This window comes from Hippopotamus amphibius, chromosome 2, assembly GCF_030028045.1.
Source record: "Hippopotamus amphibius kiboko isolate mHipAmp2 chromosome 2, mHipAmp2.hap2, whole genome shotgun sequence".
NCBI classification, from domain to species: domain Eukaryota; kingdom Metazoa; phylum Chordata; class Mammalia; order Artiodactyla; family Hippopotamidae; genus Hippopotamus; species Hippopotamus amphibius.
Window position 1 is genome coordinate 144,731,179 of NC_080187.1, and position 18,005 is coordinate 144,749,183.

General features: G+C 50.0%; 1 protein-coding gene across 5 annotated transcripts in view; it reads right to left on the reverse strand.

The window, feature by feature from the left end:
- The window catches only part of AP3B2 (adaptor related protein complex 3 subunit beta 2), a 33,900-nt gene extending 20,566 nt beyond the window's left edge, over nucleotides 1–13,334 (reverse strand). For 3 of the 5 annotated variants that reach the window (XM_057722343.1, XM_057722340.1, XM_057722341.1), the window contains exons 1-4: nucleotides 13,222–13,334; nucleotides 3,977–4,052; nucleotides 3,759–3,833; nucleotides 3,396–3,491 (exon numbers count right to left, since the gene is read on the reverse strand). In XM_057722343.1, coding sequence (XP_057578326.1) covers nucleotides 3,396–3,491; nucleotides 3,759–3,833; nucleotides 3,977–4,052; nucleotides 13,222–13,334 — 360 coding nt within the window. Of the gene's footprint in view, nucleotides 1–3,206; nucleotides 3,252–3,395; nucleotides 3,492–3,758; nucleotides 3,834–3,976; nucleotides 4,053–13,221 lie in introns of those variants that run through there. The other 2 variants (XM_057722345.1, XM_057722344.1) reach the window with 2 other exon arrangements.
- Between the last annotated feature and the right edge of the window lie 4,671 nt (nucleotides 13,335–18,005).

Consider the following 18,005-nt stretch of genomic DNA (forward strand, 5'->3'; position numbering starts at 1 on the left):
CACCTGCCAATGCAAGGGACACGGGTTTGATCCCTGCGCCAGGAAGATCCCACATGCCAACGAGCAATTAAGCCCATGCGCCACAACTACTGAACCCACGTTCCACAACTACTGAAGCCCACACACCAAGAGCCCGTGCTCCACAACAAGAGAAGTCACCACAATGAGAAGCCCACCCACCACAATGAAGAGTAGTCCCTGCTCACCGCAACTAGAGAAAGCCTGCACATAGCAATGAAGACCCAATGCAGCCATAAGTAAATTTATTAAAAAAAATTATGGCGATGGAGGTTTCAAGACAATGTAATGGTTTAAAAAAAGTTTTAATCACTTCACACCTGTCAGAATGGCTATCATCAAAAAGACAACAAAAAACAAATGTTGACGAGGATGTGGTGAAAAGGGAACCCTCCTGCACTGTGGGTGGGAATGTAAATTGGCACAGCCACTATGGAAAACAGCATGGAGGTTCCTCAAAAAGTCTAAAATAGAAATTTCATATGAATGAAATTTCCAGCAACATCACTCCCAGGTATATATCCTGGGAATGTTTTCATTTATATGTGGAATCTAAAAAATAAAACAAATAAATCAGTATGACAGAACAGAAACAGCTCATAGATACAGAGAACAAACTAGTTGTTACCAGTGGGGAGAGGCGTGGGGAAATCAAGAGAGGGTAGGGGATTAAGAGGTACAAACTACTATGTATAAAATAAATAAGCTAAAAGGATATATTGCACAGCACAGGGAATATAGCTAATATTTTATAATAACTTCTTAAATTTTATTTATTTATTTATTTATTGGCTGCATTGGGTCTTTGTTGCTGCACACAGGCTTTCTCTAGTTTCGGTGAGCAGGGGCTACTCTTCATTGTGGTGTGTGGGCTCCTTATTGTAGTGGCTTCTTTTGTTATGGAGCACAGGCTCTAGGCGAGTGGGCTTCAGCAGTTGTGGCACACAGGCTCAATAGCTGTGGTGCACGGGCTTAGTTGCTCCTCAGCATGTGGGATCTTCCTGGCACAGGGATCAAACCCATGTCACCTGCATTGACAGGTGGATTCTTAACTACTGCGCCACCTATGAAGTCCCTATAATAACTTTAAATGGAGTATAATCCAAAAAATATCGAATCAATATGCTGTACACCTGAAACTAATATAACATTGCGAACAACTAAACTTCAATAAAAACAAAAACAAAAAATGGTTGTAATTGTCTTAAGATGGAGCAAGTTGCCTTATGAAGGAGTGAGGTCTGTATCACTGGAGATGACCTGTCAGAGACGTTTTAGAGCAAAGGTTGGCACAGTACAGTCCCCAGGCCGAATCTGTCTTCTGCCTTTTTTGTAAATAAAAATGCATGCAAACCCAGCCATGCCCACTCATTTATGGCTGCTTTCATACTACAAGGGCAAAGTTGAGTAGTTGCATGGTTGAGACTGGATGGCTTGCACAGCCTAAACTACTATCACCTGGCAGTATACAGAAAAAGTTTGCTGACCACTGTTCTAGAGAAATGATTGCACTGAGATGGACTAAATGAGCTCTGGTTTTCTAAAAAAGGGGGCAGAATGCAGAAACTTCAAGTCAATGGAAGAATCTGTGCAAAATTTCCAGAATGGTTCTTATAAAATGATTTAACCCTGATTCAAACCAATCTGAGAGACAGATCGTATGGTTTTGATTTTTAAAAAGAACCTAGCACAATGTGTGGCATAGAGATACCCAAGTATTTGCTGAATGAAAGAATGGTAAATGCAAGCGCCCATGCTTTCTGCCCCACCTCAGAGAAGTAGACTTTGTCATCCCCTCCTGCTGGCCAGGGCAGACTGAACCAGGGGTGAGCCCCAGGTTTTGGCAGTCAACCCTCAGTCTGCTCAGCAACCTACAGAATTGTTAGGGGAACCACTGACTGAAACTGCCCACCCTGTCCAGACACTATAGTAACCATTTGTATGAGTTATCTTACAAGAGGTCCTGGTAAGGAACTTGGAACTAACAAGTCACCACCAACTGGAAGAATTTGGAAAGGTCAAAAGGAGAGAGGAGACACCAGTCCATATGTCCTACCAACCTCCCAGAATCCTTCTCGCTGGAATCCATCTTGGCTGAGCAATGTGCGCACCACCAGGAAGGACCTTGAGTCAGAGTGGCTGGCCAGAGACAACCCGGAAACCCACCCCATCACCATAAAACCTGAGACTGCGAGCCACGTGGCAGAGCAGTTCTCCTGGGTTCCCTTACCCTCCTGCTCTCCACCCAGGTGCCCCTTCCCAATAAAGACCCTTGCTTTGTCAGCATGTGTGTCTCCTTGGGCAATTCATTTCTGAGTGTTAGACAAGAGCCCCCTCTCAGGCCCTGGAAGGGGTCTCCCTTCCTGCAACAGAATCAGCTGAACATGAAAAGATAGGCTGGACCCTTTGGAGTTCCTCTCACAGGAATTTGAACTAAACGTGTGGAAAGACTATAAGGAATTAATGGCTGTAATCAGAGCCAAAGAGTCTGACTGGAGAGAGAATAGAAGAGCAGTGATGCTGGCTTCTTTACCCTGGAGATATCTTATTCTAACCAGAAAAGCACCCCGTGGAGACTACCATGCATGCATTTAACATACCAAACAAAAGATGAGACTATTCAGTTTAAATAGTGTGGGGGGATTCAGCCTCCACTGAATTCCAAAGGACTCAGATCTTCCCACTGTCCCTTCTCCCTCTCACCACAATAAGTGTGATCCAGGTCTTTAAAGGTGGTTATTTTACATACACTGGGCCATCTAAGACAAGTCAACTACTTCTTCTGGTGCCAAACAGAATAATCAATTTGTTCTGGGGGAATTACTGGCTGTACTGAACTTATTGAAAATGGAATGATCTTATCTTTATGTTCTATGCGCTGACCGTCAATCTCCACATCTGAGGCTGCTCTCCTGCTTGGTAAAATTTGTGCTTTTCCTCTTCATGGAGCTCATTCGTTTTCAATAAACCCTTCTGTCCTCCTTACCCAGTTCCAGGTGAAAAGGTTCCAAAGCCATTGTTCTCCACAGATACCCAGACCAGGTGAGCCTGCCAGTGCCAAGGCTCTGACACCCAGAGGTGAGGAATCCAGGTCAGTAGCTCCCCGCACACAACCCTGTCTTAAGAAGGCAGACGTCTGCCTGGCTGTGGACCCTAATCCCTTACATCCGTGGGGGCGAGGGCCCAGGTCAGGGGCTCAAGTCCATGTTGGAGGCAGCCACGGTCACAGGCTCCTCTAACTTTCACAGCTTCAGGCAGGTAGGAAAGGGCCTCCAGAGCCTGCCTCCACCCCCCCACCAGACCTCTCCCTGGGCTCGCTCCACCAATACAGCGTGCATGAGGCCCAGACCCCAGGGAGGCAAACAGAGACCTCTGACCTTCAGGCCGCGCTGGAAGGTGGAGATAGACAGCAGCGCTAGGTCTTGCTGCTCCTCGGCATAGCGCACCAGGTACACATAGACAAGCTTCTTCACCTGGGAGAGAGTGGGTTTCTCAGCAGGGACTGGTGCCCCCACCCCGCGAGATGTCCTCACCCCAGCTGGCTGCGGTCCGGGGGAAAGCATCCTGGGTGTAGCCTGGCTCCTTCACTCTGATCCACATCTAGTTCAGGGACATCTCAACGGTGTCTTCTCCTGGACCAGGGACATTCTGAGCAGCTTGGACCCCCAGGGCCTGTTTTCCTCCCTTTCTCACCCCCAACCAGCTCCAGTTTTTTCCTGGTGGAGGTGGGCAGTGCTCACCTCTATGTTCTTACAGGCCACGTTCTTCACCACAGCGGGAAACAGGTCTGAGGCGTTCTTTCCCCGGGCGATCATCTGGGTGGTGGGGTCAAGGCAGGGGGAGAAGGAGAAGGGAGGGTGCCAGTTCTCATTAGGGGAAGGTCCACAAGGGACCAAGGAGAGCTGCTCTTTGATTCCCAGGCCCCTCGCCCAAGGGAGGCCCCTCCTTCCCCCCTCACCGCCACAATCCTCTTCATGGCCTCCAGCTTGAGGGAATCCTTGTTGGTGTCCAGCATCTCCTTCAGGTCATCATGCCTGGTGGGAGACACAAGAGGTCAGCTGAGGGCACAAAGGTGGGGGTCGGGCTATCAATCAGTAGGATCCATGCAGAAAGAAGGGACCTAGGCAGGGAAGGCAGGACTCGACCAGAAGGGAAGGTGGTAAAATACAGATCAGGGGACTTGGGGTCAAGAGAAACAAATGAGCCAGCCAATGTTATGGGCTGAGCTGTGTCACCCCCAAAAAAGATATGCTGAAGTCTTGACCCCAAGTACCCAGAATGTGACCTTATTTGGAAATAGAACTTTCAGTTTTAATTAGCTAGGATGGGGTAATACTGGAGTAGGGAGGGTCCCAACTACAGTATGCCTGGTGTTCTTTAAGAAGATGGATGGCCTTGTGAAGAGAGAGATGCAGGGAGAACACCTTGTGAAGACAGAGGACTGGAGTGATCCATCCACAAGGCAAGGAACATCAGTGGTTGCCAGGAAACTACCAGAAACCAGGAGGAGGCGAGGAAAGATTCCCCTACAGTTTTCAGATGGAGCATGGCCCTGCTGACACCTTGATTTTGGACTTCTAGCTTCCAGAACTGTAGATAATAAATTTCTATTGTCACCCAGTTTGTGGTTACAGCAGCCCTGGAAAACTAATACATCCAGGAGACAATAGGATGGGTTTTGGGTGGGAAGGGTAGGGACCCTTCCCAGGAAAAGGCTAGTTGGATAGATAAGAAGGACCTGGAGCTGGTGGAAAGGAGGCAAGTGTCAAAACAAGAGCAAGATACCCTTGTCCCACCCCCAGGTGTGTTCCCAGGCCCTGACTCCATAGACTGAGTTGATTCCAAGGACTGGGTGGGTCCCAGATGCTCCGGAGTCTGTTGAGGTGGTCTTACAACAAAGGCCAGACCTGTCACATTCAACAGTCATTCAAGAAAGTTATAAAACCCTAATGGGAGAGGTAAATGACAATTTAAATAAATAACCCCTGTGCATATGGTGGAGGGAAATAAAGGTAGTCTCCAAGCTAATATACAAATTTCATACAATGGCCATTGAAATTTCAGTGGAGGCCTTTTGTCAAACTTCCTAAAGTGACTGCAGAATTCATTCAGAAACAAAAATCAGTAGGTGAGAACTCCAGAGAATCTTGAGGGGAAAACAAGAGAACAATGACAGACAGCTCACCCTACTGGAATTCAACACAAAACAACATGACAATGATAAAAGCCCTATGGTACCAGGTTAAAGCAGAAAGTCAAGGGTCATGGGGGAAATTTCACAAATGGATCTAAGCTGATACTTTAGGAACAGGATAACTCACCAATGGGAGAAAGAACCTTTTTCCTTCCCTTAAATAAATGCCATTGGCACAATTGCTATGTAGCAAAGAATTTAACTTGTACATATATTTCACACCAAAATAAATTCCACATTTGTTTAATAGTTAAATTATTTCAATATATGGAAGAGTGGGAAATTTTAATTTTCAAGGTCATAAAATTATCAGTAATAAGATGGCTAGGTTTACTTTTTTTTTTAACATTTGTATATAAACTAAATTTAAGGGGGAAAAAAAAAAAAAACCAAGGCAACTGTATTTGTTTGTTAGGACTGCTGTAACAGTACCACAGACTGGGTGGCTTAACAACCTAAACTTATTTTCTCGCAATTATGGAGGCTAGAAGTCTGAGATCAAGGTGTCAACAAGGTTGGTGTTTTCTGAGGCCTCTCTTCTTGGCTTCTAGATGGCTATCTTCCTATATCTTTACATAGTCTTCCCTCTGTGTGTCTCTGTGTCCAAATTTCCTCTTCTTATAACAGGTGAATCATTTGGATTAGGGCCCACCCTAATGACCTCATTTTAACTTAATTATCTCTTTAAAGGCCCTATCTCCAAACACAGTCACATTCTGAGGTATTGGGGATTAGGACTTCAGGACATGAACTTGAGGGAGACACAATTCAGCCCATAATAGCAGCAGAAAGGAAAATATTTGGGATATGGTGAATGAAAGTTTAATATTCAAAATAGGTAAAGTACTGACATAAATTTAGGGTCTATATTCCATATTCACTGTCAGGGCTGCTGCAAGCCCATCTGCCATTCACTTTACCCTCCAGGTAGACACAGCCCCGAGCTGCTTCTCCCCATTCAGTGAGTGGAGCATGGCCTGGTATTCCTTGGCCACGTGCCCTTGAGTGGTGAACATCCTGCCTCACCATACTCAGAGGTCCAGGGGCTGGTGGTCAAAGAAGTGAGCAGAGAAGTGTGGAAAAATGTCTGCACACAGCTGACAGAACTGTGGGACCACTGATGCACTCATATATTGCCCAGACAATTCTAAAATGTGATGAGCAGTTATGTATGGAGACCTGTACATTCTCTAAACTCCCAGATGGACCTCGGATAACCCATAGCTTTGACCCAGGCATGAGAACCCAGCTGGGAGATGTATCACCAATGGAAGGAATTAAAAAGCAATGTGGAGGGACTCGAGGGGGGGGGGAGTCAAGGAAGGGAGGGAATACGGGGATATGTGTATAAAAACAGTTGATTGAACTTGGTGTACCCCCCCAAAAAATAATAAATAAATAAATAAAATTAAAAAAAAAAAGCAATGTGTACAAAGTCACAGAGGTGAAACATTTAGAGGCAATAGAGAATCAGAAATTGGAGGTAGCAATATTAGGAGAGGGAATAGCATGGTATGAGTCATAAAGAGGCAAGTGTGACTGGTGCTGATGCTGAGAAATGAGTAAGTGATAAATGCTAAGAGGAAGAAAAGAACCTGACATAACACGCACCTAGTCATAGGGCTGCATTTTGCAGAAATGTGTGAGTGCTTAACAGATAAAATCAGAAAGGACAGGAGGAGTGCTAAGAAACTGATGTTCCAAAGATTTAAAAAGTATCTTTCCTGAATTTTTGATGGACAGCTAAGTAGAAAGTTGATGACTTCCAAACACAAAGGACTTGCTAGGTGTCAGATGAGGGCAAGAGAAGATGTCCAGCCCCACGCACGTTGATCTAAAACTCCTCCATTCACGAATACTACTCCGCCATAAAAAAGAATGAAATAGGGGCTCCCTAGGTGGTGCAGTGGTTAAGAACCCACCTGCCAGTGCAGGGGACACAGGTTCGAGCCCTGCTCCAGGAAGATCCCACATGCCGCGGAGCAACTAAGCCCATGTGCCACAACTATTGAGCCTGCACGTTAGAGCCTGTGAGCCACAACTATTGAACCCATGTGCTGAAACTACTGAAGCCCACGTGCCTAGAGCCCGTGTTCCGCAACAAGAGAAGCCACCGCAATGAGGAGCCCACGTACCACAACAAAGTGTAGCCCGCACTCACCACAACTAAAGAAAGTCTGCACACAGCAACAAAGACCCAACACAGCCAATAAATAAATTAATTTAAAAAAAAGGAATGAAATAATGCCATTTGCAGCAACATGGATGAACCTAAAGATTATCGCACTAAGTGAAGTAAATCAAAGACAAATATCATATAATATCACTTATATGACATAAATGAACTCATTTATAAAACAGAATCAGACTCACAGATATTGAAAACAAATGCCTGGTTACCAAAGGGGAAAGTGGGTGGAGGAGGGATAAATTAGGAGTATGGGATTAGCAGATATAAATTACTACATATAAAACAGATAAACAAGGTCCTACTATAGAGCACAGGGAACTAGATTCAGTATCCTGTAATAAACCACAATGGAAAAGAATGTGAAAAATTTATACACACACACACATATATATGACTCATTTGCTGTACATCAGAAATAATACAACATTGTAAATCAACTGTATTTCAATTAAAAGAAACAACAACAAAACTCCTCCATTCAGGAAGATGTCCCCCCAAACCAGAGGACATTTTCTATTCCCTATGGCCAAGTCAGGGTCAGAAGACAACCACCTTGTCACTTTCCTAAACACAAACCAGGTAATCAGTTCCTAGGGGTGTTCAACTCAGGACACATGGCTGTGAACAGAGGTAAAACCATTCAGCTGACCTGGGCAGCAATGAGGGTGTGGGAAGAATGACACAGCTGGGCACCACCTTCTTCAACGCACAAACACACACCACCGCACCCCAGGAACCTCCATACATACCCCTACACAGCCAACTTACCCCCACAGACACCTACACACCCCAACACCCCACCCACTGGCACCCCCACTGGTACCACCAATACACTCCCATATCTCCCCCACAGACATACCCCCAAAGACACACCTACACCCTCCAGACACATACAATTCTTACATAAACCCACACACATACCCACAAAATCCCCTGCAGACATACACCCACAGTCCCACAGTCATAGACACATATACCACACATACAGACCCTTCCCGCAAAAACACTGTCAGCACATAAACCCACACATCTATGGACACACACACCTCACCTACAAATCCCTGAGGACACCTACAGACACACACCCACCACAAGCCCTCTCCATACTCCTCCCACACCCTGATCCAGACATGTACATCCCACAGAATGCACGTACCCCACACACGTCCCTCCACAGACACACACACACACCACACACACCACATACACATACACCTTTTTTGACAAAACTGGGTTACTCCAGTCTCATTTGCCAAAATGGCCTATGGACTCCTATTTGAGATTCTTGATGATATACTGAGGCTTCTAAGATCAAATACATTCATTCAACCTCATAGATCTCTGAGCTCCTTCTTGAGGAGTCAGGTGGGCGTCCTCACTGGTCAGCCTGGGGTGACTCCACTGGGACCTGTCACAGTTTGCCCAGGCCCCTTTCACTCTGGGAGTTCGCTGAAGCAGGCTTCCTTGCAGCCGGGTGTCCTCACCACCCCCACAGATGCCACAGGCCCATGTCAAATGCACACACCCAGGGCGTGTGCTGGGGAGCGCATACTTCTCCCACCCACCCAGCCTAGTGCACACCTTCCAGGCTCCTGACGGCGCCAGGGCGCTGGGAGAGGAGAGTCAAGGGAGGGGAGGGACTGTGGGGACACAAGCAGACACAGCACAGGCAGGACTGTCAGCTGCCCACTAACACACAGCAGCTCCCTCCTGGGGTGTAACCACCCTGGGTCCCTCATCTTCGCGCCCACCAGCTTAGGTTCCCAAGAGGGAGAGGAAGGGAGAGATACACAGCGGCATTCTAAGGCCATGAAACATTAATCTCCCATAGTCAGATCTCCTTACACTGCCCTCACTGTGACCTGACCCCTGGCCTGGCCTGAGCCAGTGGGGGGATGGGGAGAACATGGCATTTGAGGCCGGACATACTCATCTCACCTGATGTACACCTTCCTCCCTCTCCTCACCACCCAGGTTCCAACCCACTAGATGGGAGAGGGTGGCCAAACGCTTTATCCTATGCTATCAGCCTGCAAATCTCACCCAGAACCCACTCTAGCCAGGACCTGGGGGAGGAAAAGGTCAAATATTTTACTATCCTCTTCCCCTCAGAGCTTCCAGGAGTTCGTCTCATCTCCCCTCACTCAAAGTCTCAGTCCCCCACACAGTACCCCTGACACCCCCCTTCCTCCTAGACCCTAAATGCTGGCCAGTCCTCCTGCTGAGAAGGTGGGACCTACATGGGTCCTGGCTGAGAGTGGCCGCTTCCTGTCCCTTGCCTTCCTGGCTGTCTGGGTAAGGGTCCCTGGGGGCCCCTCTGTACCGTAGTGGCTGGCTCTGGCTCTGGCCTTGGCCCGGCTCTGGGCAAGGTCCTTCCAGGGACGCTTCTGGGGTCGTATCTTCCTCTGGGGCCTGCAGCCACCGAAGCTCCTCCGGCTGCAGGGCCTGGTACCAGGGTGGGGGCCCGCCTTCAGGGGCCAGCACAGGGCTGGCAGCTTCCTGATCAGCCCCGCAGGCCCCTCTGCCCCCTGGCCTCACCACGGCCCCTGGGAGCTGCAGGAATCGCTGCATCAGGCACCAGGTCCGGCTCCAAAATGGGACTGAGCTGACCAGGGAGCTGGGGAGAGCTGGGGACGCCTGTCACTGTCACCAGACAGCCCGCCCCGAAACTAAGACTCAGAAACTGGATACTGGCGGGGAGGGAGGCTCTGGTTTCCTCTTCACTGCTCAGAGACAAGGACTCACAAGGGGGAGGAGGGCAGGAACTGGGGACAGAGCCAAGCCCCAATCTCCTGCAGGGGACTAGGAGGCAGGGCAACTGATCCAGACAGAGGGTGAGGCATCTCTCCTCCACTCTCGTGTCACAACCGGACCTATGCCTCCCCAGCACTGCTCTTCCTCAGAACTCTTGTACACCCTCTTCCTGCTCTGACCCTAACCATCTTGATCCTCACCTGTCTTTCCAGGGCCAGTTCCTTGATTTTTTTTTTTTTTCCTTTCTATCAGCAGTCTCTTATCTCCATACCTGGCCTAGGCCCCCCAGGTCCATCCCTCCAACTGCTCCTCACTCACATCCTTGACCCCCTTGGCCCCTACCCTGCCAGGAATGGTTGGCTTTATTTGCTGTATTTCAAATCCCCCTGATGCTCCTCAAATTCCCAACCACAGCCTTGCCCTTGCAGCTTCATTACTTGCTTCTCACAGAAAATAAAGGCTTTAGATCGAATCCCCGGCAGCTCCCAAGTACAATTCAGTGTACTCTCTCCTCTCCTCCTCCGTCTGGGCAGAGCTGGTCCTCCTCGAGGGCAGGCCAGTCCTCTCACCCAGCTCTGTAAGCCTCCCCTCCCATCTCTCCTTCAATTTCTTTCAGCCTCTCCCATACAACTGGCTCCTTCCCATCAGCAGTTAAACTTGCTCTGGGCTCTTCCACCCTAATAATAAACAAGCAAAAGTAAAATAAACAAACCTTCTTGAACCAATGTCCTCCTCTGACAATTCTTTCCCTCTCTCCCCTTTCTAGTCACACTTCTTGAAAGCAAAATTCACATCCACCGTGTTTTATTTATTTACCTCCTCTTCACTCCTCTACTCAATTTAATCTGGCTTCCACTGCTGATTAGAATTTAGGGTTGAGGGGTCATGATGTCTACAGCTTATATGGTTCAGCCAAAAATAGTTACAGATGGTTAGATAAAGCAAATACGTCAACAGTGGTTGAATTTAGGTGGAGGGTATTAGTCACTCAACTTTTCTCTGTGTTTAAAACTGTTCATCATAGAATGCTGGGGGAAAAATAATCTAGCTCTTCCTCTTCTGACTTTGCCAGAACTAGTCTCCCAGGGTGGGAGGTGGGGAGTAGAGCAGGAAGGGGTTGGCCTGCTCTTTGCCACACTAATGGTCATGATTGCTTTCCTTGTTTGAGTTGATCTTAAGGGGCACTGACACTGCTGATCACTTCCCTTGGTTTACTTTTTCTCAGTTATTTTCAAACACTTTCCCCTTGCTCTCTGGTCACTTTTTTTTTTTTTTTTGAGTATTGATTTTATTTTGTTTTATTTTTCTGGGAATTCAGTTTTTTTTAATTGGAGTATAGTTTCTTTACAATATTGTGTTAGTTTATACTGTACAGCAAAGTGAATCAGCTATATGTATAAATACATCCCTTCTTTTTTGGATTTTCTTCTCATTTATGTCACCACAGAGCAGAGTAGAGTTCCCTGTGCTACATTCTTTGGTCACTCTTAATTCCATGTCTTCAGGGTTCCTGCCTGTGCCCTGTCTGAACTTGTTTTGTATTACATGCTCCCTAGGTTATCTTTCCTTCCTTTTGTGGCTTTGATGGGTATACACAGTATACTAATAATATATATATATACACACACATATATATACTACTAATTATATATATATATTATTATATATACTAATAATCTCCTGGAATCCAAATCCTAACATGTAGCTACCTACTAGACTCGAATGTATTATACCTCAGAGTTTATAATCTCAGCATGTCAAAAGCCGGGCTCAACATTATTTTCCACAAATTTGCTTGCAATGTCTTTATTTTCAGTTACCCTGTATGGCACCACCATCTACAAGAACTAGTAACCTGAGATTACCCTATCTTCTCCCAGCCCCTTCCTCTTAACTTTCCCCCCAGTTAGTCATCTAACCACCTCAAATAGCCCCCAAGTCCTGTGTGTCACCCAGAGTCTAGGCCACCATCATGTCCTCCCCTCCAACCTCCACCCCCTTCACTTGTCTCCAGCCGAATCCAGCACACCTCCAATCTCTCCTCCACCATCCAGCCAGGGACCCTTCTAAAATGCAAATCTGCTATTGCCTTCAGTGCTCCCCCTGCCAACAACCTTGGCATCTTCCTACCTTCATCCTGGTCATTCCAGTGGCATGCACAGAGATTCTGGCACCTACAAAACCTGTGACCTGGCTCTCCTTCCCCTCCACACCTTGCTAAAAACTCTCTCCTCTGCCTGAAACATCCCTGGCTCTCCCCCTCCCTTCTCTCCAGGCCCAGGGACTAGCTCCTCTCGCCCCTCTGACAGCCCCCACCACACTGAACTGTCACTGACAGCTTCTTCTCTGTGCTCCCCTCTAGAGCAACTTGGGGGCAAGGACTGTCTCCTTCACGGCTGCATTCGCAGCGACTAGGACGAGGCTTACCCTGTAGGCCCTTAAAAATGCTTGTTTCAGCATTTAAGAATAACGAACGAACAAGTTAAAGGTGGAAGGGAAGAGTGGGAAGTTAAGGTAGGGCTGAACTACAGGGGATGTAGGGAGATGGGGATGAGAACATGGGGACCAGCATGAGGGAAAATGGATTCCTAGGAGGCGGCCAGGCCTGGGAGGTTCCGAGTCTATTTCAGGACGGGCCTTCCTGGACAGGCCCCAGGCTCAAGCTCGCCAGTTCTGACCCCTCCCCCACATCCTTTCTGAGTCAATTCGCCACACGCGAAAAAAGGCGGAGAACCTGTAATCCAAACCTACTAACAGGAGAAACACCCGGAGCGGGAGGATTGGTCCTCCAGAAACGGACACGGCTGGCGCATTCCCCACCAGCCTCTAACCCCCTTCCCAGGTCCCAGGCCGGCCCCTCACGGAGGGATGCTGGCGTGGGGGACGCGGGTCGGAGAGTCCGTGCCCGCGGCGGGGGGGAGGGGCTGGGCAGGCTTGCGGTCCTCGCCGCCCGGGCGGGGCCTGGGCTGGGCCGCCGCGGACGGGCCCGGCGCTGTCCATGGTACCGGGAAGCGCGTTCCCAGGCCGGGCTGCGCCCAGCCGCGCTCTCGGCGCGCTCCCTCACCGCTTGTAGTCGGAGGAGAAGATGCCGCCGCTCGCCGGGTCGTGGCCGTACTCGGGCTCCCCGGGGCCAGCAGAGCCGCCCTTGTCTTCGCTGTAGGCGGGGGCGGCCGACATGGGGCGGCCGGGGACAGGACGTCGCTGGCGAAGACGCGGCGCCGCCGGGATGCAGCAGGGACCGAGGAAGGGAACGCAGGCCGGACAGGCGAGGTCGGCGTCGCGGCCCGGGCTCCGCAGAGGCCGCAATCTGCGGTGGCAGAGGCAGCGCGCGGATTTATCAATCAGGGCCGCGCGCCTGGAGCTTCTTAAAGGCACCGGCGCCTGCGGAGTGGAGGGCGTGTCCCGGGAGGAAGCAGAAGGGGCGGTGCAGCAGGGTCTGGCCCCGCCCCAATCCCTCGGAAATCCCTCCCCCTCCCATTATGGACGGTTGCTGCCCTTTAAAGGGACTGATGCACCTCCAGGTCTGGTGGTGGGTCGAGGTTGCTGGACTGATGATGGGACAGCCTTCCGGGGATGCAGAACGCCTTTACTCACCCCCGATCGCCGGGTCTCCGCGGAACGGCCTCTAGGGGCTCCACTCATTCCAGATACTAGCGCAGATACTCACCCACGCTGTGGAAGGAAAGGGCCGGGGGCTGGGGAGGGGGACAGGTAAGAGAAAGCTGTGCACAAGGGCTTCCTGGAGATGATGGGATTTAAGGAAGGTGGGTCCAAGAGCGCTGAGGAGCCTACAGCAAGCTGCTGTAGATGTAGAGAGATGGGGACAGAATAGAGGGAGAAGGTAAACCTCGAATTCAGCTTTGAAAAATAGTCTAATGACCATTTCTGAAGCCCCCATGCCTGAGGTCATGGCTATTCCACTGGTAAGTCCACATCCACCAAAACCTAGGAAAGAAGGGGAGGGGAAGAGGCTGGGTTAGGGTCTGGTGTGACTACCAGGACTCTTGGATCATGTGAGACCTCCAGCTCCTCCCCCAAGGCCTAAGGTACCCCAAAGAAAGCCTGGATCTAGAGGGAAAGTAGTGGCTGGACTGGGGGAAGGGGTGGGTTCTAGCTGAGTTTGGGGCATCAGGTTGAATAGCTGGCGTCTTCTGGCTGAGCTTCGGGGAGGAGGTGAGAAGGCCTGGATTAAGAGTATGGAAGGGTCCATAGGGCTGAGTCTTGATCTATAGACTAGGATACCAGTGTCTCCAGAATCAGAATTGGTGCGCTTGGGTGGAAATGGATGGGGCCCGGAATCCTGGAATTTGGCTCCGTTGATGGGTTCCAGTGGAGAGTGGGAAGGGTGTTGACTAGACCACAACAGCACCTGGGTGAAGTAGACTGAAGTAAATAGATGTGCCCAGTATCTGTGAGCTGGGATCTTCCTGGAGTGGGCCCAAAAAGGTTTCAGAGGAGTAGAACCTTGATGAGTTAGCAGGCAGAGTTTACTTCTGGGGGCTCCAGGTCTGCTAGAGTAAAGTGGATCTTGAGTTTGAGGAATGTGGCCTCGGTGGGGAGGGAGGGCCTGACTTGTCCAGGAGCGCACTGGTTAGCTATATTTGTTAACTGGCTCTGGAGGCGACATGGGATCCTGCGTGGGTAGCTGGGACGTACTTACCAAACTAATGGGACTCCAGTCTATTTGTAGGGGATCCAGGTTGGGCCCTGGGCCCAGCAGTTGCAGTGCAAAGCGCATGCAGTTGCTACGCGTGGGGTGGTAGGGAGGCAGGTCAGCGTGCATGGATTTGCTCCCTCGGTGCTCCAGCGCAGCGCAGTCAACGCTGCGGCGTCGAGGCAGCACCCGCCAAAGCGAGCGGGAGCGCAGCAGCAGGCTGCCCTTGTTTGTGTACAACGCCTTCGCAGGAGCTGAGAAACATGTGCGGCCCATAGCCACCAGGATTCTTGCCTGCAAGGATCACCAGACAAGTGTGGATCAGAGTCAGGTTGGGTCTGATCCCAACTGCACCCCCATCTCCCAGGGTCCCATGGCCCTGAGGCCCATACCCTGGGTGCCCAAGCACCTCTCTTCAGAGACCCACACCATGAGCTGGGACCTGCAGTCTTCATCCCTGTGAGGCCCACCCACTGTTGGAGCAGGGCTTGATGGACAGCCTCTGTTCAAAGACTAGGGCCTGCGTTCCATCCGGGACACTTACCCTCAAAGTGGATGATCTCTCCGTGGCTGTAGTACATGCCAACATGGGCCCCACACCAGCATCCAGTGGGGGACATCCGCCTGAACAGCAAGAGGTCTCCCTGGCTCAGGCTTGCTGCCCTCCAACTCCACAGCCTCGAAATGTTGTCCCAAGAAAGCCTCAGAGAGGAAGAGCTTAACGGTGCTGATTGGCCCAGTCAGGGCCTGGGAGGAGAAATGGACCAGACCACCAGGCGTTTGCAGGCCAGGAGATGGGCCACCCAGGGCTCGGGGAGACTTGGCTTGGGGCTAAGCCCGAGGTGAATGTTTTCACTACCCCACACCTGCCTCTCTGTGCTGAGGAACTTCAGAGGCCTGGACGTCAGGGATAAATCCTGCCCTGAGCCACCCCTCAGTTTCCAGCGCTTGAGACCTCCTCCTCATTCAGTGTTTTCTTCTCATCTCAAATTCCAGCCTCGCCATTCCTCCCACCTCCCCCTCCTCTAGGACCCACTTTCCCAGTCATCTCCCATCTTGCCGCTCCCTGGAGGCAACGCTAGGGGCATGAGTACCTGAGATGAGCAGAAGTTCTAAAGAAGCAGAAACCTGGGTGAGATCTGGACCCAAGACAGGCATCTTCTCTGAAAGGAGAAAGACCCTTCCAACAACCTCAGCCACCAACATCTATTAAGCAGCTACTCATCTGATGCTTAATACAATCCCACAAGATAGGTACAGTATCCACATTTTCAGGATAAAGAAACAGGTTTACAAAAGTTATATGTTATGCTGGAGTGCACACAGCTTAATGTATGTCTGTATGAGAAATACATTTAGTTCAGGCTTCTCCTATCTTTACTGGGAACAAAGGGCTTTTGGAATTTGGGAGGATGGCCTGCTGGGTTGTGCCTGAGCTTTGGTCTCAGAAAAACCCAGGGAAAGGGGGTGAAAGTAGGGCCTGCCTCTCCCATCCCTGACCCTCCTTTTCCCTCCTGGCCCCAGTCCATGGTATCCTCTACATATTACAGAGTGAATCTCAATTTCCCAAACTGGGAGCTGCGGAAGACTCAGGGGACCAATTCATCCCAGTATGCCTGGGACTTTCCAGGCTTTAAAATCGAAAATCCTGCATTCCAGGAAGCCAGGAAAACTTGGACGGATGGTCACTTTAGGCTCAGGCCTCCCTTCTGCCATCTCCCTTAACCTCAGGAGACCACAGTGAGGACCCAGTCATGTGAACAGCCCTTTGGACTTTGGTCACAGTCTCCTTCAATCCACCAGCAGCATCTCTTGCTTCCCGTTCCCTCCATACCCACTGGGGCAAGCAGAGGTCACAGCTGTGGAAGAGAGTGGACTGTCCTGGCCCCTGTTGGGGCAGCAGGAACCCCACCTGGAGAAAAGATAAGCTAAGGATTTCTGCTCCAGTTACCTGGAATGTGAAGCTCATCTAGGGAGGAAAAAAAAAAAAAAAAAACAGCTGTCACCACCTGGCGGCTCCTGAGGAGTGAGGGTCTACCACTGTCCCTCTCGCCTCTCCCCACTCAGGCTGTGCATTCTGTATGTGGGGCTGTCTGTCTGTGTGTCAATGCATGGCTATGCATTTGGTGTGCCCATGAGTCTGTGTTGCAGTAATGGATACAGGACTGGGAGACCAAGTCTCGGCTGTGCCACTTCTCTGTATAGGACATCAGATAAGCCACTTCGTCCCTCTGGGCCTCAGCTTCCTCATTTGTGAACTGAGGATAATAAGCTTGGAAGGCTGGGCATCACAGGACCATTGTGAGACACTGAGAGCTCTTTGTGAGCGAGACCAGGAGAGATGGGCAGAGTTTGTTTGTCTTTGGTCTGCGCCTGAGCATGCAGAGTTGGGCGTCAAGGGAGGAGGGGTGGGGAGAAAGTGTCTTTCTCAGCTCAGAGAAGAAAAACAATGGGCCTTCAGAGACTGGCTGCCTCCTTGTGACCCTTGCCCCAGAGCTCTCAGGAAATCACCCAGCTGGAAAGGCTCTGGAGAGCAGGGCCCTACCCCTGACTCTTCCTCTGAAAAGTTCCCCAGTAGTGATGGCGGTGATGAGGCACTTTGGCCACTGTCAGCTGGGCCCCTGGACTTTGAGTCAGGATCTGGATGAGGAGATAGCCCTTCAGATAGGGAATCTAGGCCCACACGTGGGGCTCCATCCATAACAATAATAATATTTATTGCCAGAAACTGTGCTAAAACCCCATTTAGCCCTAACAGTAATGTCATGAAATAAATACTGTTGTTATCTTTCCAATTTAGCAGATAGGGAAACGAAGGGTTGGAGAGATTGCCAACGTTACAGACCAGTAAGTGGGGGGACTAGGATTCAAGTCCAGGCACTCTGGTTCCAGTGCCCATGACCTTAACCTCTGTACAGTTCTGCCTCTCGCACATGGGAACCCCCTAGCACATGGGAACCCCCTTCCCCAGACCCCACCACCAGGAATTACTGACCCCCTGTGTTCTTCCTGACTTTCCCCTTGGCTTTCCTTGAGCCAAGCTGCCATTTTCTTTGTCAGAAAGGAGAAAGAGCAAGGTGCTGAGGCTGTGAGCTAGAGCCCAGGGGACAGAGCATCCCACCTTCTGGGCACCTGGCCTGACAATGCTGCCCACCCCATTGGGGCTCCTCACTGGGGACCTGAGCTTTCTTCTT